The sequence below is a fragment of the Astatotilapia calliptera genome, chromosome 5, assembly GCF_964374335.1.
Source record: "Astatotilapia calliptera chromosome 5, fAstCal68.1, whole genome shotgun sequence".
Classification (NCBI taxonomy): Eukaryota; Metazoa; Chordata; class Actinopteri; order Cichliformes; family Cichlidae; genus Astatotilapia; species Astatotilapia calliptera.
In genome coordinates this window covers 29,983,371-30,004,217 of record NC_137426.1, presented here as the reverse complement: position 1 = coordinate 30,004,217, position 20,847 = coordinate 29,983,371, and the positions used below count along the sequence as shown (strand labels likewise).

Sequence of the window (20,847 nt, the reverse complement as noted above, 5' to 3'; positions counted from 1 at the left end):
TCTTCAGGGAATAAGTTATCGTTACAGCATCCTGTTCACTATATAGTGTTGTTTTCAAAACACCTAACAACGTAGACGCCAAAGTTTATTTAATATTTCCTCTGCTGATGTTATATAGTATGTTCCACTGATATTGTGCGGATTACACACAACAACCTAAACTCAGCGCAATTGCACAGAGTGTAGAACAAAATAATAACCTCTCGACAATATTCTGCACACTAAAATTATTCAAGAGCCATTATTAGATACACACTGCCGGCAGCTGCAACATTGTTTTCCTGAAAACCCTCCAAATATTTTAGAAAGGCGTCATGCCATAACACATTTTTGAAATGCTATTCTCTCCTCTTTGTGAAAGTGTTAATTAATCTGAAGGGTTTGTTGATTTTTACCGGGTTGTCACATAACTCGGGGAATGTCTGTGAAGTTTTCTCTTTGGTCAGCAAGAGGAAAGTTTCACTGCTTCCCCAAAGCTGACAGTATTTGTTGCAAGATCAGTGGCATCCCTGTGAATTGCGTAGGCATGAATGCTTTTCTACTGTGTGAATATGTAGGCTTATAGTGGAGGTCGCGCCAGGTCCTTCTAGTAGGTAATTATAACTGGCAGCTGGCTGGCCCATCACAAATGATGCAGTAGCAACTATGGCCAAAGTATGTGTTTGAATTGACACATTGTAACACTGCATGACAATTTGACAGCTGTTAATGTTACTGATTAAGAACAAGATATATATAAATTGTATACTGTAAACTACAGTCTTAAAACATTTACACAAAGTAATTCTTAGTTCTTCACTCGGGGCCAAACCACTAAACTGTCTGTCCTCTGGGTTCAAGGATCAAGACATATAAGCTGTAAAACTGTTTGTAACATCTTCCACCAGTGGGTGAATTGACAGACATCTGTACATGATGGGAACCTTTTGTATAGAACACATGCTGTGTGTAACTGTAGTCTTTACAGATAGTAAAATCTGATCAGCTGTATCAGTAAAATGAATCTTGAGTGGATTAAATTTCTTCCTAATTATTTTAGTGGTGTCAGATGCGATCATGTACTAGTTGGTCCTAATTTATGCAGGCAGGATCATTAAATTCCCAATGAGCCCTTACAAATTTTGTGCCTCAGTGATAAATGCGAGAAAAAAAGAGAAAAAAAAAAGAGAAAAAAACTGTGTTGCTTTAAATGCGCAGTTCTTAAAATTAAATTTGAGTGGAAATATTGTCTCCTAGAGCATTTGGCTTGTGGTAAGAGAAAGCCACGAGAGAGAGACACTAGAGGAGAGATAATCAACTCAGTCTCACAGAAAGATGTTTGAAAGCTGGTGTACTGGTCCTCAGAGTTTGGGAGTTATTTAATCTTGACCTGTACTGTGGCTCAGGATGTAGCATGAGGCATCTGCTAATTGGAAGGTGGGTGGTTTGATTCCTGGCTCTTCCAACCTGCGTGTCAAAGTATCCCTGGGCACAATACTGAACCCCAAGTTGCCCCTGATATAGCTGTGTGAGAGTGTGAACGTTAGTGCTTTGGCATATGAGTGTGTGTGAATTGCTAAATGAAGCTCGTACAAAGAAAAGTGGTTTAGGTACCCACATTGAGTAGAAATGTGCCATTTAAGGACCATTTACTGTCATATGACCGTTCTTTAAGCAACATAAGCCCATATGAAACTGATGTATGTTCTCATGTGGCACAATAAAAGGTTCTTTTCTTTTCTCTTCTTTTCTTTTCATTTTCACTTGTTCTTTGGTTCAGTCCAATGTTTAAGACGATTTCATCAGCTTTGGGGAAAAAAATCATAGTTTTGGTTATTAGTCAAGTCTAATTTCCATTTCGCCTTGTTGATAATGCCATACATGCACTGATCTTCCCAAAAAATGTAGGTAGCCATCTCACAAATTTACAGCCTTTGTTGTGAGAAACATTACATTTTGTGCCGCAGACCAGTGCGAATTACTACTTCACACTTTTGCTGTGAGAGTGGGCTGGCAGATGACATAGAGTATTATGTTGATTTTTGAAAAGGGAAAGAAGCAATACAAACCCTGCAGCAAACATACATTAAAATGAGACTTTGTTCAAATGTTGCTGCGCTGATTTTTATTATTTCATGAAAATAATCCACCCACCATCACCACCCGCCTGCAGCAGATATCACAAAACTGCCGTATCTTAATGACATTTTGGACAGTGAAAATTTCAAGCTGGGAGCACTTTCAAATCTTTTCATAGACCTCCTCTGCTTTGTAGGCATCAATTAGCCTCATTTTCAGATCCTCAGTTGTTCAGAGGATCCCATGGCTGTTAAGTGTTGCCACAAGATTTAAAGAGTCAGAACTTACCAGCTTTGGACCTGCCAAAAGCTGACAATTCTTCACTTTCCTTTCAAGTCCTAATTCATCAATTAAGGCCTAATGAGATAATAAACCTCTAAGAATTTTACAGCGAAACGAGAGCCAAACTTTTGCAAATGCTGCAGATGGGATTTAATTTCCCAGTGTTTGTTTTTTTGCTGCAAGGTCTGTATATACGTCTTGTCACCTCTTAAAATCAACTGAGGGCAGGCCGAACGTTTGCATATAAATGTAACCCGTCACAAATGACTGCGCTAGGGGAGAAAAAGCAATTCATGAAATAACAAATGGAAAGCAGAGTTTGTCTACTGCGAGGTGTTCCTACTGTAAAAGAGAGCGGGGACGCATTTTGTGAGATTTGTTTAATAATTCAGCACGGCCTTAAACCAATTCACTTCAAATGCCCAGATGGTATTTTTATTAGGCAAATGCTCCATACTTGAAAGAAATAATTTCCTCACCTCCCAAAACTGGCAGGGGTACCTACAAGCCATGAGGAATTCACTGTGAGGAGAATCAGTCGTGCACGTCTTAAGGGTCCTAATTCACCAAAACAGTAATTTCATGGATGTATCTGTGCTAATGCCACAGAGGCAGATTGAAAATTAGTGCTTTGGAGCCATAAGTAAGATAATCTGAGCCGAAGGATGGATGTGATCTTCCTTACTGCGTCATTCTGAGGGGAAGTCGCACGGTCGGGCCATGGTCACGTTATGAACAGTGCTGTGTTTGACTAATTAGGTTTAAGTGTCGACATGTAGCCTCGGCAGCCATCTGAATGAAGGGAAACTTCTCAGACTTGGGGGGGGAAAAAAGTCTTTTTCCCTGGAGGACCTTCTATGATTTGGTTTTTTTTGTTGTTGTTTTTTTACAAGTAAGACTTGCTGTTTATTGCACAGGGTGTAAGTTTAAATCCTTGTCATACAGTTCCTCTGCCAAGATTTCCAGAGTATAATAAAAGCATAAGCACAATACCCTGAAGAGAGATGAGTGGAGTGTACTTCTCATATCTCTGACCTTACAAAATCCTGCCCTCTGGACAGAAACACCAACTGAGCTGTAGTCAACTACACTAGGAGTGCTTCCTAATTATCAGCCTCAAGCAGTTTGTTTTGAAGATACCATTTAAAGGAAAGAAACCGAAGAAGAAGAAGAAGAAGAAGAAAAACCTGTTCAGAGACCAGGTTTTTCTCAATATGGAAGGAGTATGAAAATGAAGGAGTATGAAAATGAATGGCAGGGACAGGGGCTGTGTTGATTGACAGTGCAATACTGTCCTATTCCTTTTGATGAGATTAAATTGTCATGACCTCTCAGATATGGAAATTGAGGCACCGATGTGAGGCTTCGGAAATGTCAACATTATTAAACCAGTTAAAGCACTTAAAGGTGCAGTTAAGTCATTTCTCCTGCATTTTTTTGACTTCGGCACAAAAGCTAAATATGTATAAGTTTATTATACTGTATGTAAATTCTAAACTTTATTAATAACATAAGCTCCCAAAATGGAGTAAGACATTTAATGCTGACGCCAAATTTTATTTTGTTGCAAATTATTATTATGGAACATGGTCATTAGGCTAAAGTAGTCACCCTTTTAAAAAATAAAATAAAATATGAAGACCTATAACTGGAAATGATTTATAGACTTATAGACATATTTCCTGTAGGTGATCACAGAGGCTCCTGATTCATTGTACTATTTATTTGAACCTTTCACTCACAATCAAAGTCTTATCCCGCAGTGGCCTATCACAGCTGCTTTAATAAAAAGCTAATATCTCGGGGGCTCTTGCTATACTTATACTGTGGATCAGGGGCAGAGGGGGTAAGTGGTGTGTGAAATAGACTCCAGTTAGCTGATGGACATAAGAAAGGGCTCGGATGGTTGGTTGTCACTCACACAGCCAGAACCGCTTTTGCTCCATCTGAAGTTTAAAAAAAAATATGAATCTAAATTGGCTGGAAAATGCATTTTTCTACCAATAGATCCCAGAAGTGGCACGGGGCATCATCACACAGAGTCATTCGGAGCAAAGACGGTGCACACCGCCTTGCCTGCTCCGCCGTGCGGTAGGAGGGGTTGTAGTGACGCTGTTATCCAATGGGCACCGGCTTCCTCCGGACGGAGCGCAGCGTCTCTGTCTCAGCGGCACTTTTGCGCCAGACAAGTACGGTCGGCGTCTCACTCAGCAGTGGAGAAGCGGAAGACAGCGCTCCGGGAATTACTGAGGTGTATTTGGCGAAGAAGACTAATCTTTTCCTCTTTTTACCCCCCACCAACACGCGGGTTTTGCAAAGATGAACGCTGGCTGCGTCATCTTGGCGTGCACCTTACTTGTGGGCGCATCCTCGGTAAGATGAGTTAATTTCTACACGTATAGTCGCCCTAACAGTACGGTGGAAGTGCTGCACTGCTGTAGTGCTTACTTCGGTTTTTGCAGCGCGCTGCAGGGGCGCTCGAAAGTGGCCGTTAACGGATCAGCTTTTGCGCTATGATGGCAACACGATTTGTGTAACAGAATCCCGTGTGGCCCATTTGAAGTTGGTAATTATGTCGGCTCTCACTGCAGTGGAAAAGTCACTGATAACTCTTCGCTTGCCTCCACATCCTGTCGTCCACATAAACTGCAGTGCATTATTGCAGAGGACAGTGGTTTCCAGAGGGGCTTCTCGTGCTGCTTGCTGCGATCAACTTCGTTTACGCGCTCTAATGTCTTCTTTTGTTTTGAGTTAAGGGTTTAGCGCCTAATTACGGACTTCGATTCAAGAGGCAAATGAGCAACAGTATAAATAGCTTATATATATTTTTTTAAATATCCAAACTCAGTCAAATGATGTACTTATTATTATGGGGTTTTGTTGAGGTGTGCTGATAGCAAAGCCGAGTTAGGGGTGGGGGGAGCGCAGTATAATTTCTTTAGAGTAGCATTGATGGTGCGATGAATAAGGTGCATCCCTGGGAGTGCATTCTTCCTCCCCACTGGATAACGTGAGCCTACGGCTATGTCTGTATGTCAGCTATATATTTAAATGCACTTGGCTTTCACACATGCGCACAGACTTCAATCAGCGTGCAATGTATATATTTCATGTTTGAACATTTCCAGCTGGTCATTCTCACCATCTTTCTAATGCTCATTAGTCCTGCCACTTATATTACTTTTCTTTGAGTTTCATTATATTCAGAATGTGTGGATCACATTATTGCCTTAATCATGATGATTATGGTCCTTGAAATAGTGTGTCACGCATTCAGGGTGTAGTCCACCTCTTATACTCCTGCTTCTCGAAATCCTATGTAGACAATAGAGTAGGTAAAGATGGATTAAAGTAATTTATTTCCCTTTAATTCCTAATCTAAGTATCTCCCGTGAAGCTTGATGTATCTTTACAGTGAATCTAAGCAGGTGCCTGCAGCTCCAGAGTTAGATTTCCACACTGTGACGGTCTGAATTTCAACGTGCTGTAGTCTGAAACAAATCATTCACTGTGGCAAGAGAGACTGTGAGATTCAATATCAACTCAAAGAGGCCGTGAGATCAGCTTGTGACCCTGGTGGCTGCAAGTCAATTTGCCAATCTTAACAGGCTGCCTTGTTTTATTCCTCAGGGGAGTAAGGCAGGCCAGCCCCTCAAACCCCCGTGCAGACCAGGCTTCTCCCAGAACTTCTACACGGTGATTGTCTCAAGAGACTTACTGCACGGCCAGAGCATTCTCAAAGGTAAGCCTGCCGCTGCTGGATCTCATTTACCGTCTGATGATAGTTTCTCTTCTTGGCCCAGATGTGTTCCTGACTAGTGTGATCGAATGAGTAGGTTTGCGTATACTTTTGCGAGTGGTAGAAGGAATATATTATGGTGCGCGAATGACTTCTGACAACGCAAACTTGCCTGGGCAACCTAAGAAACCCATCTCGAGCACAGGGATATCATTTTATAATTAAGCAGAAGGCTTGGGGAAAAAAAACTCGCCATGCCATTAAAAATGATGACTGTGTGTGTGTGTGTAACGCATTCTGTTCAAGAGTTTCCATGTGGTGTGACGGCGTATTGATAAATGAACAATTGCTTTACACTGCTGTAGTAAAAACAACACATTTGTTCTTTGTTTGATTGACTGAGCAGCGAGATCACAGAGCAAAATAATCTTAATAGCTTCTTCCCCTTTCTGCACGTTGCAGCTGGAATGCTCCAAACCTTCTTCTTTTCTTTCCACTTTTCATTGTAATATGTTTTCCGTCCTTTTTCTTTTCTTTCTGTTTTTTAGAGGAATTCAATTCTGTTGTTGTTCGCTCCATTTCTTTTCAGTGGAGGCAGTGTACTGAATCTACAGAAGTTCATCTCCTGCCATTTAAAGGATGCTCTTTTTTTCTTCAGTGTGTCTCTTCTGTTTGCTGGTGCATCCTAACCATATTGGAAATGAATCCCCCACAGCCATATTCCTGTGTCCCAATTTGCATAACTGACAGATAAACAGCACCTTTGACATTTGCTGGATGTGCTTCTATAAAACAGAACTTCAAAAATTCTAGATGATGAAATTACCCCCAAGACGAGAAGAGAGGAGGCCGTGAAGTTATATTACTTTGGTATTTTGAGCATTGCGAAGCTGCACCAAGTTCCTGCTATGAGAGTTCAGGGACTTGGTTTTTAAATTGGGCCCAATATTTAGGTTGTTTCACATTTTCTTCTCTTTTTTTTCTCATCCGTTGCAACTTACATCACTGTTATTCATACTTGTGGGTAACAGCTCAACAGCAGTGTACAATAAGCTTACCTCTCCCCTGACACTTTGCCTTTATAGCCGAATATTTGTCTATTGTTATGTGAAATGCTATTTGCCAGGAGGAAATGACATTCTCATTGTAACAGCTGTTCGAGCATTTTCTGACTGCAAGGAAAACAACTGAATTATTCTGGAGGTTATTTTGTTATTTAGGTAGCTGACAAGGACAGTGCAGCTGGTCAGTGGGGAGCCAGTTTGCCTGAAGGGGCTCAGGGCTCAAGGTTTCAGCCTGTTTAGAAATGGGCTCAGGCATCCTCACTGACCCAAGCAGTATTAACGGAGAGTGATATGTATCCAGACTAGAGCAGGGCGATATGGCCAAAAATATTTATCACGATATATATTTGAAAATTTGCGATAACGATATAACTGACGATATAATTGATGCGAGACAAAATACAACTCCACAACATTACTAGCGCAAAAAGACAACCTTCCATTTATTTTCACGTAAACAAGAAGCTGGTTTTTATGTACATTAAAGCTTTATAAAAATGTAACAGTGCAAATGCAAATTCCTTGCTGAAAGTTTAACCCTAAGGCATTTCCAGTAGAAATGGGCTGACATATCCTGAGCATAACCATGTATAATATCCACTGAAGTTAAAAAGAGGTGCTTTGCAACATTAAACTGCAGTGTGCAGTACGCATTTTTCGGACCATAAGGTACACGGGATTATAAGGCACATTAAGCGAAACAAAGCAGTCAGATAAATCAAACTTTATTAAACTCATTCTTCTTGCTTCCTCCACTTCTGTACCATTGATTCATTAATGTTGAATTCTCTGGCAGCTGAGCTATTCCCATGTTGTTGCAGTATATTAATGACTAACCTTGTATTGTGGATGGATTATCTCAGTTGTTCTCCTGACTGAAGATTGGTCCTTTTACAGCATCCTGCCATGCGATTGCATTTGTCTCTAACCATGAGGAACCTTCACGTTAACTTTTATAAGTGGAAAAGTGTTAGTGTTCGTCCTCCAGCTTCACTGTTTATGTTATGCTAACATCGCTGTGTCGCTAGCGATCACGTAGCACATCATTATATACCAGCTAGCCCAACTTCAGTAACCCTACAAACGTCACTGCTGTTTAGTTTCCTGTCTTCATTTATGTTGGAAGTGATAGCAGAGCTGTACGTTTGAATTTTTTCAGAAATCTCTCAGTCAGAACATGCTATATCATGCTTAGGTAACTAGCGAAACTAGCGAGCTAACTTCCGCTAGCTTCCTGCTAACTTCTAACTCCGTTAAATGTAATAACTTTTGTTTTCATGGATGCCTGGAAGTTAAACTTTATAGTTACACCTGGTAAAGCAGCAATGCTGATCGTTTTATTAAAGATCAAAGAATTTAGACAGTTTTCAACTCTCAGTGATGCTGCAGTGTTGTTTGACCTGAAGTCAAATATACGGAGTTTGGGACCCAGATTACTCCCAGATTTAAGAGCATCTTAGTCCGACAAATACGACAATAACAACAGCCGCTTGCATGTTCTGCAAAAAAATGTGCTTTGTTGTCTATCTGACGGACAAACACCAAACCAGTTCCACATCACGGAAGTTGCACCATTTTTACAAACCAACAATCGGCCATGTGCGTATGAAAACAAAGGCACTGCGCATGCGCGTTTTACTCCCATTCTATCGCGATATTTCATTTTCCTATCGTTGCCTAACATTATACCGGTATTACCGTGAACGGTATAATATGGCCCAGCCCTAATCCAGTCAGATATTGTATGTCGATTCCTCCTTTATGCTTGTGGGTGTCTCGGGGTGTGGGGGTGTTACATGCATGCGATTCAGCCTGGTGTACATATTAGCTGACGCTTGAATTCGAGAAAATGTCACAGCAACGCTCAGCTGCATTAGTTTGATGTATCTTACGTGGTGCGTCAGCTCCGGCTTTGATCCATATCGCCTTTGCTTCAAGTCTCCGTCTCTCACTGTCTGTCTGCGTTTGTTCTTGGTAAAAATCAATCTGAGAACCATATTGTCTTCCTCAAAACTGCCATTCAAAAGGATATAGCTGCAGCTGCTTAAGTTCTCATGCACCGCCTAATGTGAATTGGCTAGCGTTACTTAAGGTTTGCATTCTATACAGTGGGACACAATGTGGGAGGAAGTCTTTAATAATAATGCCACAATATGTATAACCTGAATCTGTCACTTAACAATAAAAAAAAAATGAATGGATGTAGAATGAAATTAAAGGAGGGGGTGGGATGCTCAAGAGCTGGCTATGGGGGTTGCTGGACTACTGAGGTCTGTGTGGCTGCTGTCTCCCTGGAGAGATGGACAGTGAGCAGTTGAGGGAAGGACCAAAAATCTTTGGCCCAGCAGGTGCAGTGTGAACCAGGCTTCTGTTTCCAGTCACTGAACAATATGTGTGCCTCTCCTCCTTTCATGCTGAGGTTGCAGGGGGAGTTGTCTTTCTTGTAGTTTATTGTTTTGATGCTGTGTGGGTAGTTTGGCAGGGCTACACAGTATTTTCCTGTCAAATTCATTAACAACAAACTGCATTTATTTAAGACTTTTGAAATGTTTTTCTCTATATTGTAGATGCATGCATGTGGCCATTTATGACCAAGACCCGCAGCGTTTGCTTAAATGTCCAAACTGGTGTCCTGTTACACTTTCTGTTACTGTTGACAGTTTTGAATTGCACACGTGCAGTAATTAAAATGAATGGGCTACCTCCAAGGGACCCACTGATTTTTAAAAATCTATTTCAGTATAGACCAACAAAAATATAAATTGTAGCGTTTTTAATTTTTTTTTAAATTTTTTTAAATTTTTATTTTTTTTAAGATTTGGATCCGCTTGTCCCCTTGCAGGGCCAATGCTAATCAATACAAAGATATTCAGGGTGATAACATTTATCCTGTGAAGAAACAGTGTGGTCTCTTCCAGAATGAAAATGACACCATACATAGGATGTGAGGGATATATCATATTCTGCGGGATTGGCAAAAACAGATCGCAACCTAAGTGATCACCAGATATCGGACCAACATGTTAGACAGCGCTCTCTCCCACCTTTGTCAAAACAAACACACACATTGGAGTTTAGGGTCTGGTGGGGGTTCCACCTTTCCAAGAGAGGGCAGCATCTCATGACCCAACACTGTCCTAGAACATCTTACGCTCTGTTAATGTTTCACTCATCTGTATGCACATGTAGTCTGTTTTATTTGTGAGGATTAAAGAAATAACACAGAGTAAAGGTTGAGTAAGGTAGCCACACTTGAACTGGCAGTTCAGCTGAGTTCACATTTAATGCCTTTAAGCCATAGCCTATCAGGGGACTCCGAGCTGCAATTCTATCTGCATTGGATGCTTTAAGAGTCCATGAGGGAGGGGAGTTTTCTCAAGCCACAAAGGATTGTGTAACCCTTTCTTTATAGGAATCTATTTGGCATCACCCTATATCTCACAGAGAGTCTTCAGGAGTGTCATGTTTCCTCCTCACTCTTTTTCATTTGTGGAGTCCTGCACAGGTAAAACTGGAATATTCACTAATAAAGCAGGTATAATAATATTTTGTATTGCAGCAATACCTTCTTTTCTTAATGCTATGATATCTCAGATTTATCTTTATTGGTCATGATTATTATGTTGGGAATGAGAATGAATCAGTAGAGTGCATGTTTTTTTTCTGGATTTTACAAAATAGAAACCAATAGACACTCTCTAAACACATTCTGCCATTAAAACTTGTCAGCAGTTATTATTGGTATGGTTTAATATCCTTGCAGCTTTTCTGTACTTCCTCCTGTACAGTACAATGCAAAAGTCCCAAGCCTTTGATGTAGTCTTCAGGAGTAGGTCTCCAGGCTTCTTGATGAACACTCAAACCTCTTCTTTGGATGTTGGCGGCTGTTTGTTCTGTTCTCTGTTGAGATGATCCCACACTGCTTCAATAATGTTGAGATCTGGACTCTGGGGAAGCTGATTCATGACTTTTTGCTTGGATCATTATCTTGTTGAAATCCTATTGAGTCCATTGCCTGTCAGATGTTTTCTAGATGGTATTGCATGGTGGATCAAAACCTGACCTTACTTTTATGTGTTCTGAACTCCTTTAATTTTGAAAAGATCCACATAACCACTGGCTGAAATGTAACCCCAAAACATAAGAGAGCCTCCACAGTTTTTTACAGATGGCTGTAGATCCTCACTGTTTACGTCTGTCCTGACCTCCTCCATGCACAATGACAAAAATTCAGAAATTCCAAATTTGAATTCATCACTCCATAAGACCTGTGGCAACTGATTTTCAGTTTTGCAAAGTGCCTGATGACGCAATTTAAAACTGGTTCTTTGCTAACTTGTTTGCCATGTGTGCACAAATCCCGTGAGTTTAGGTTTTTTTTTTAAAATTAATTCATAAAGGATTCATATTTCAGCCTTAAGTGGCTTTAAAATAACAAACAAACAAAATCCTCTGAAAATGGTCAGGTACAAGGACTGGACTGAGAATGAGCAAAAAAGCAGCCAATGCCCAAAGGAAAAATTTGAAAGACCTTCAGAAAGCCTGGAGAGCTATTACTCAAGACCACTTTAAAATATGACAAGAAAGTCTGGCTCCTCGGAAGCAAAGTATGAAGAAATGACGGGTGCCTCCAGACTTTTGCACAGTACTATAGGTAAAGTGAAATGTCTGCTCAAGTACTGAAAGGTCATTGTAGAAGTGCAATGCATCATTCAGTGTCCTCTTAAAACATTTTTCACTGGCTGAATAGGTTAAAAAGGCTGTTATTGCTTTGAGGTTGACCACAGAAGACCTTTGTTTAACTAAATCACAAATCTCTGCGCTGCCGCAAAGTTGTGCTGAATAAATCATCCCATACTCCCGTGGATAGGTTTATCTGAGGCAGGGTCAGGATTGGAGGGGAAGGCAGTGGCACACAGGCGAGCAGACAGGCAGGCCCTGAGTCGTGGTCCGTGCAAATTCCCACTGTGGGCAGATAAGCCGTGAAAAGAAATATTCCAGTGATTGCACATCACTGTGTAAACCATCACCCCGCTCCAAGAGCCGGACCAGTCACCTAGGAACACGCACGAAGGGGATGTGGTCTCAGCACAAAAGAAATTGATTCAAAATACGGTTTGGTCAGGACGCTGTCTCTTTAAGTCACTGTGAGAGCATACTTGAAAAGACAATAGTGATGACTTTTGCCATTCCAGCAGCACAGTGAACACCACATATTTCTCCCTGTGTTAGCAAGATATGATTGATTCAGTAGATTCCAAAATATCATATTTTTAAGCCTCACACTGAGGAAGACCACTTTATTGTGGGCAAAGGAAAAATAAAAGCACAGTGATGAAAACTCACTGTTTGTGGCATAAAAACATCAGGATAGACGTGCGCTTTATAATGTCATTGCCATGTTTTCACTTCCCCTAGACGATGAACTCGGTTATGAAAAAATATAATCCACAATAAGATGTCTTTCCTTGGTTCCTTCATCCTTGGGTTTTTAATTTAAATTTGGGTCTTGCGGTGCGTACAGGAGAAAAATTAAACACACCGTCCTTTAATCTAAAAGATTAATTTAAGGAGGATTCTGCCTTCATCAGCTGTACGCTTTCAGCATGGATTTCCTGTTGTTTAATTCCATCTCTAAAAGTTACACATACAGAATGGCTTGTAACATGACCCCAATTAGACTACAGCAGGAAAATCTGGCAAGGAGCCATATCTGCTTTGAAACAGCCAGCTCAGCGTTTACTCTAGCGTGGAGAACTTCTGACTCCTAACCCACTATCCAAAGTGACAGGGCTTTCATAAGTACGTCCAGACCCAAGAACTGGGGGTGAGTCGGGAGAGGGGGGGGGATTATGTTTCCAGGCATTTGATAAGCGGAATGCCATTTTCCTTCTGACTCACGAACGTCTCTCTTGTCCTCCGGAGAGTCTTTCATCTCTGCAGCCAGGACCTGCAGTCTGTGGCGAGCTGATAGAATACAGGTACAGAAGATGAGCCACATCATTTCTCTTTATCTCGCCTGCCTTCTTACCAAACCAAGCTACGCTCCTATATCCCTCAAACTTACATACATGCTGAGCCAATTCCATCAAGCAAACCACCCAAGATAAAGGACAAGCCACAGCACAATGCTTTTTATCCTGTTTTGTAGTCATTTTCTCTTCGGAGGTAGTAAGTAAAAAAGGGGCTTTTGATAGATAGGAAACTGGCTGTCGGCAGAAATATCACCGCTAGGGCCTATTTGTGAATTTTAATAGCGCTAGTGGACTGATCTTGACTGTGCCCCTCTTAACTGTATACTACTATTTGTTTAGTCTCGTGGTTAGTCACTGGGTCATGGCCTCTACTCTCATGGAGTTTCATTACAACACAGATAGCTTCATTGCGGTCCCGTATGATGCCCTCTGAGAGACGGCCGCGATTCATCTCGAGCTCCTTGTGTTTAGATGGCGATAAGCTGTCAGAGACAAACCCAACCCCTTAGACTCCTGCTGCATTTTAAGAGCACCGTGCAGTCTGTTTGGTACGGTTATGCAGTAGATCTACATTTCCTGACAAAATAGCTAATTGTGCCCTGAATACCGACCTTCAAATGGAGCTAACCACGATATTATCAGACCTGTGATTGCATCTGAAAGAGCTGGCGGCCGTGGGTTAAATCATAGAGTGATTATAAAGAAAAAAGGAAGAACTGGGCACTTCTGATGGTGTTAGCCAAAAAGAAGTCCTTGGCAAGGGATTAACGGATAAGAAATTAGGCTGCGTTGAATGGAGAACTGGAGACTTTACTACTGTATTTCAGGAGTTGAGACAAGGGCAGATTTACACAAAAATATTCATGGGAAGTTTTAAGTATTTCTCAGAAACTATTTCCAGATTACACTTTGACCCTCCTCAATAGGTTTTTCGCACGTTATCAAAGTAGTTTTCTGAAGACGTGAACATTACCTCCATTGCTCATCTCCTTGTCTTCTGGGAATCCTATTTGCATTTGTTCTTGAAAACCTTTTTAATTGACCACCCTCGCTCACAATCAATGTGTATTAGCCCTTTGCATCTCAGTGCACTTTAACGATCTGTGGCCTTGATTAAGACTCCTTTTTGTTGCAGGGCAGAAATGAACCATTATCCCACTAGGAGACCTCTGTTTCACCTTTTAGCTGCAAGTGTAACCCAGAATGTAGCAGTTCATTACTGAGGTTTTTTCCCCCTCCTGCCCTCTGGGCTTGCTGGATTTACATTCATCTAAATACAAATCAGGTGTTCAGTATTGAAGCGGTGAATCTTTAGCTGAAATTATTTACTTGCATATTATTATGCTTGTTTGTATTATCATGACAAAGAACACTTGAGTGTTATTTCAATGGATTATTGGATAGATAATAGTGATTACAATTAATACTACACTAACCCAGCCAATGAGTTGGAAAAGAAGGGAGTGAGAGCTCAGTGCAAGCCTTGTCTGCTTGAAAATAATGTGGAAAAGCTCAGTTTGAACCGATTTTCTGTTTTTGCTACCCGTCGGAAATTGTGCCTTTTCAAAGTCGTGATTGGCTTTGAGTCATGACAAACTTTCTTTTCTTTTCCTCCTTAGAAATGAAATCCGCTTGGCAATAAAAAAGCTGAAATTCACGTACTGTAGACTACATATATTCTCTAGCTGACCCCTGTGAAGTCGTGCTTGAATGTTTAGTGTCGTCTGTGCCACCTTTGAGATTGTGTATGTCTATAATTACTCTGGAGTGGATCTCGTTCAGAGGAGATGATTCGCCAGTCTTCGCACTCATTCAGCGCCTCTCCCGGACACCAAGAAATCAAGTGGAGGATGAGAGTTTGAAAGAGAGAAGAAGGAGAAGGAGGTTGAAAAACAGCATTCTTAAGCACCATCTTTCAAACGAGCTTTTTGTGCACTTTTGAAGGACACCATAACATTTCCATCACCTCATCAAGTTGCTGAAGCGCAGCACGGTGGTTAGCACTGTTGCCTCACAGCAAGAAGGTCCTGAGTTCAATTCTACCATCAGCCCGGGGTCTTTCTGTGTGGAGTTTGCATGTTCTCCCCGTGTTTGCGTGGGTTCTCCCCAGGTACTCCGGCTTCCTCCCACAGTCCAAAGACATGCACATTATTCAATTAACCTATCCCCACAATCTAAATTGCCCATAGGCGCAAATGGTTGTCTGTCCCTGTGTGTTAGCCCTGCGACAGACTGGCGACCTGTCCAGGGTGTACCCTGCCTCTCGCCCTATGACAGCTGGGATAGGCTCCAGCACCCCCCGCGACTCTGAAAAGGATAAGCGAATAGATGGATCAAGTTGCTGTTTTAGAATATGTGTTTACTGATGTCTACCAACCAGAACTCTCTGGTAGGCAGACAACCATGCCTCCCTGTTTTCTTGCCCCTCCTCCACTCTCATGCCTACGTCAGGGGCTCAAAGTGACTTATGGCTTCTCAGTTTCTTGATGAATTATGGCCAAGAAGTTTGACCTTGTGCCGCCACTTGACCTCACATGTCCCCCAACAGTCATATCCCCAGTCCAAAGCACTGGAAGAGATGAAGAACATGGCCCAATCAAAGTGATTTACGTCAGGCTAGACTAAAAGCATAGATCCTTCTAAGCTGCTAGTCTGTATTGCTCTGTACAGCCATTTCAGAAGCTATGGGGTTTTTGCTTAATTAAAAGACTACACTGTCAAGATGCCTTTGTTCTACAAACTCTAATATCAAAAAGGTCCTCGCCCGAGAGAGGCTTGCACTCTACTTTGTCCTTTGGATTAATTCAGCTTGGAATCTATATTTGATCAGGGCACTCGCATGGTCTTGTTTTTGCTATATTCTCTGGTTCATTTTTTGTTTAATGGGTAAGCACACAGTATATTTTGTGTACTGGCCGTGTCTGTGTGTTTGTAGGCAGTGCTCCATCCAGAGGGTGATTATTTTAAATGGAGAAATTAAAGGATTACAAATCAGCCCTGTAATCCAGCTGTCAATCTCATGGCTCATTAGTAAGCAAAGGAGAGGGATGAGGGAAAGACAGAGATATGCAGCACACTGTGAGAGAGGCATACCTGTTTTATAGCGCTACATCTGACAGTCACCCAGAAAGGAATGTTGTCTGCGTTTTTCTGTTAATTAACAACTTTCGTTGCTTTTCATTACTTTTAAAAAGAAGGATTGTTTTCACTGTGATTTCGACTTCAAAATTCAATTTGTCACCTGCTGTGCAAATGTGAAAACATTTTTTTTCGCATATTTGGTAAAATATACTAAATTAAAATAACACAGGCTGTGACATTTCGAATAGAAAGTGTTCGATTTTTACGACCGATACTGATAAACAGGTTTCAGCGATAAACAATATTTCCTGACATTTGCTATGTGTACTTATTTATTGATTCGTTTATGTTCCGCCCTACTCTGCTCGGGTCAGCTGCTCCAAAGACATGTTGCAAAAAAAGGAGGTTGCAGAGTGCCCTCTAGTGGACAAACTATGCATTATCTACACTCATAACATGGTTGAAGGGTGTTTCTACAATCTTTACTTTTTACATTTTTTTTATTAGTTGTCAGAAATGCAATCCAGATCTTCAAATAGCAAATATTAGTTGATAATATTTGGATAAATTAGCTGGGCTCTAATTTTTAATCATGTTAAACTGTCTAATATAGTTTGCCGGTGTCGTGTGTCGTCTGGCACTGGAACTTTGGCAGCGGGTTGTGTGGGTTTTCGGGGTGGGGTGTCTGATTCTGGTGTATCTCACTCTTAATCACTTTGGTGTTTTGTTACATTTGAAGATTAGGTTGACGACTTGGGTTACTTGTGGTTTTCCTCAGCAGCTTTTGCACTGTGGTGTGGTGCATTGTCCTGCTGAGAGGAGGTGGCTGATCTGCATATGGTGGTGGTGGTGTGGGGGAACTTGGTCTGCAACAACATGTAGGTTTGGCAGTAACATTCACATAAATGCCAATGGCCCTCCAGATTTCCTAGCAGAACGCTTTATAACAAGATGTTCAGTGTTACGCACCTCACTGTCAGTGGTTTTAATGTCGCTAATGTTGAGTGCTGCTTCACCGTAGCTGCTACTCACAGTTGATGTACATACCGCGTATGTGTGTGTGTGCTGTAGATTAGCCTCAGAGTTAAAAGATATACAGCATCCAAACCATTTTTCACCAGGCTCTGAGGCACATAAAAGAAACGGTTTGGGAAACGATGGCACCGTAAAAGAAAATAGAAACACAAATCTTGACTCCATCATGGAAGGAAGGGGGGAAATTACATTTCCTATGGCGGTGACGCGTTTTGGATTTGATTGTATCAATTTGCTGTCTATTTTGATCTAAAAAGAGGGCTCTGTGAAGGCTTATTTGCTCCTGCACAGTTACTGTGAATACCCACTGCTGGGAACTATTCCTCACATAGTTCTTCTCATTTAATTTAACATTCCCTGTCATCTGTCTTTTATTCTAACATTTTTCATGGGTTGTACTTCAGCTATGTATTTGTCTCAGGTTAAGTTTATTTAAACCTTCCTACTTGCACTTGCATATAATCTTGTAGTCACGATACAGACAAAGTGTCAAGGTGTGTTTCTGCTAAATTTGTGGCATCTTCTACTTCTATAGCTGTGACTGGCTTGATTTGCTGAAAAGATAATGTTGTTGCCACAGCATAGAGAATTTATTTGAACTTTCTGCAGGCAGAATGTTTCAAAGAGTTTATTCTGTCCTTGATTCAAGTGGCTGATTTGGAAATCCCAGTATGAAGAAATGCTCCTTCCTGTTGTGATGCAGATTTGATTGTGGGAGGCTGATGAATCTGCAAATATGGTTTGCTGACCAGAACAAACAAAAGAACTGAATCGATTCTGTATCCTGTATGCCCTCATTGCCAGTGTTAATGTCAGTGATGAATTATATTTTCCTTTGTTTTTATTACTGACTTTGTTTTCCTTCCGTGAACACATTATCTCTGCTGTCTATCTGTCTGATTTCCTCTTTCTCAGAATCTGAGGGAGCTAATCTTGCTATTACTGCTTCCTTTGTGAATCCAATTTCTCAAAACTTACGTGCCTGATTTATATTTAGAGCCGGCGTCAAGCAAAAGGATCAGGTCACATATACAAACGAACGCGCTCCCGTACAGTACTGCAGAGGTCCCTGTAGATGTTTGCAGAAATGTTAAATGTGCTTTGACCTCCCGATGGTTTATTTTATACACAGCAATAATGCAGGTGGATTTGTTATTCTTCTGTGGAGAACAATTCATTACTGTTTTATATAAACCTTTTTGCACATTTTTTATGTATGTTTGTGGGCTATGTGGACAGGCACACACAATTGGTGGCTTAAAGCTGTGAGCAGTTTAAAGCCACCAGCATTCAACAGTCAGAAATCCACATGGAAAATCATTGTCATGCTAAAAATGTCCCAGGCTCGCACATAAACATGTTTTTAGTTGTCTCTGCATAACAAAATGTAGTGTTTCAATATGTTTAAGTTTGACTTTAGGCAATTTATGCTTTATTTTTAGAGAGGCTGGTAATTTGCGGCGCAACGAGGGAAAATCTGGGGTTGAGAACCCACTTTTTTTGATTGAAATGCGGGAGCAAATCAATATAGCCCTCCTTTTTCTGGCAGCGTGCACTGCAGACACACGCTGGTAGCATCGATCACCGCTTCAGAAGAATCACAGTTTTCCTCTCTCGCTTTGCTCCGCCTCTCTTCCTCGCTCGTTCTCGTTCTCTTGTGTCTTTTCTCTCTGAAGCCTCGTTTAGGTTTTCAGATAAAAATAATAGCTCTGAGAACCAACAGAGAAGAGAGGGATGGAGGAGGAGGAGGGGCCGGTGGTGTTGGTGACAGTGTTTGTGCTCTGCGCCACAACCCAGCAGTAAGACAATAAGAGGCACTCTGACTAACTGTGGCCTCTGGGAATAGAAGCCTTCTTATTGCCACAAACAGCAATTTAGCCTGGGTAAAAGAAAAACGGATATTACTGTGTCATCATGATTACAGCCACCACAGGGCTGTGGTGAAGTGAATGATGGCTGTTTCATCCAGGCAGCTATTTAAATCCAGTGTCAAGTTTATAGCTGTGCAAACCAGTCTTAACATCAAGGCTAATCCGAATGATGACACGTCAGAGCTGCCACAGATAAGGAAATATGGTCTTGCACTGGAGTTTGTTCATATTCCTGTTTGTTCAAAGCACAGTATTTATTACACTCTTGTAGTTTGCATACAACAGTTTATGTCTGGCTTAAGCATGTCGCCTTGTGATTTGTAGCCTACAGGTTACCGTTGTCCTTTCTAATCTGGCTGTCTGAATTCTAGACCAGAGGACATGGAAGGCTTTGAACGGCTCCCTCAAAGTATCATTATGAAGCGGAGAGTTAAACGTCCTGCTTGAGTAAGCTCTCCTGCCCTGCAGGGCTGTAGACCTACTGCGCATAACTCACCTGTCATGAATAAACATGCGCCATCCATGGCTTTCTGCTGGGTCTCCTGATTTCGCGTTATGATTCACCGCTCGATTTGCATCGCTGTTATGCTTTTCCAAGTTTATATTAAACTACAGAAGTACCATGTGATGCTCTGACCGCAGCGATGGTCACGGCTGTTATTTTTAACTGATGGCGTTACATGCTCGGGTCAGGTTCGGGGTCCCGTAGAGCTCATTATTGTAGAGCTAGGGTGGATGTTGGCAACAAATCAAGACCCTCTTCCACTTCAGCCCTGCAGCGTGTCAGATGAAGTACGAGGAGGATGTCGGAGGAAGGCCTGAACATCACTGCAGTCGTATGTGATCCACATAGCAAGCCGCACAACTGTTTACTCTGACAGTGAGTAAACGACTGGCTTGTTCTCATTCTCCAGTTTTCAGTGTGACAGCTGTATAAAGAAGATCATTGAAAAAATAAGACAAATTGTTGACGCCACATGGTTTTCCTTTTTAGTGCTAATTTGAGTCGCGTGCATGTAGAGACGTGGTTGCACTGCGGTTTATGAGAGTGAGATTTGCATGTCTGATAAAGCCGCTTGTGAATCACCGCTATCTATATATATATATATATATATATATATATATATATATATATATATATATATATATATATATATATATATATATATATATATATATATATATGTATATATATATATATATATATGTATATATATATATTTTTTGTGCTGTTAATAGATTTTGAACTTTGCCCCATTCACATTTATCCTCCCAGCTTTTTTTTCTTCACACAGGTCGGGTGGGTTAGGTGTCATTTTAAAACACACACACACACACACACACACACACACACACACACCCACACCCGCGCGTGCGCACAAAGCCATTAAAGGAAACAGCTGCAGGTGGAAAAGTTAAGCAGTTTTTACTCATATTAGAATTTCAACTTAAAGCCCTACTTTGGGTTTTTACACATCGTCTTTGAATGTTATCATCTCATTAAATGGCTGTTACGAGTGGTTATCACTCCCATCTCTTATGATCATGTGATTGAGTGCGTGTTAAATCTCCACGGGGCATTTTGCACTGGCAACCTAGAAAATGGAGCTTTCTAAGCATAAGGTGAAACTATATATTTTAGCCCCTCCAAAACTGCCGCTCCACCCGATCCTACCCCAACTTAATGTTTACAAATTCGGTTTGTGAGGGGCAGCCAATGAAATGAAAGACAGCTTAAAGCC

The 20,847-nt window shown here is 41.2% G+C and overlaps 1 protein-coding gene across 4 annotated transcripts in view; it reads left to right on the top strand.

The window, feature by feature from the left end:
* Nucleotides 1-4,419: 4,419 nt before the first annotated feature.
* Nucleotides 4,420-20,847, top strand: part of cdh4 (cadherin 4, type 1, R-cadherin (retinal)) — a 226,758-nt gene continuing 210,330 nt past the window's right edge. For 3 of the 4 annotated variants that reach the window (XR_013909314.1, XM_026168752.2, XM_080302057.1), the window contains exons 1-2: nucleotides 4,420-4,713; nucleotides 5,971-6,082. Coding sequence is in view for 3 of the 4 variants with exons in the window: in XM_026168752.2 (XP_026024537.2) it covers nucleotides 4,660-4,713; nucleotides 5,971-6,082 (166 nt within the window). In the remaining variant the exon portion in view is untranslated. The remainder of the gene's footprint in view (nucleotides 4,714-5,970; nucleotides 6,083-20,847) is intronic. The other variant, XM_080302058.1, reaches the window with a different exon arrangement.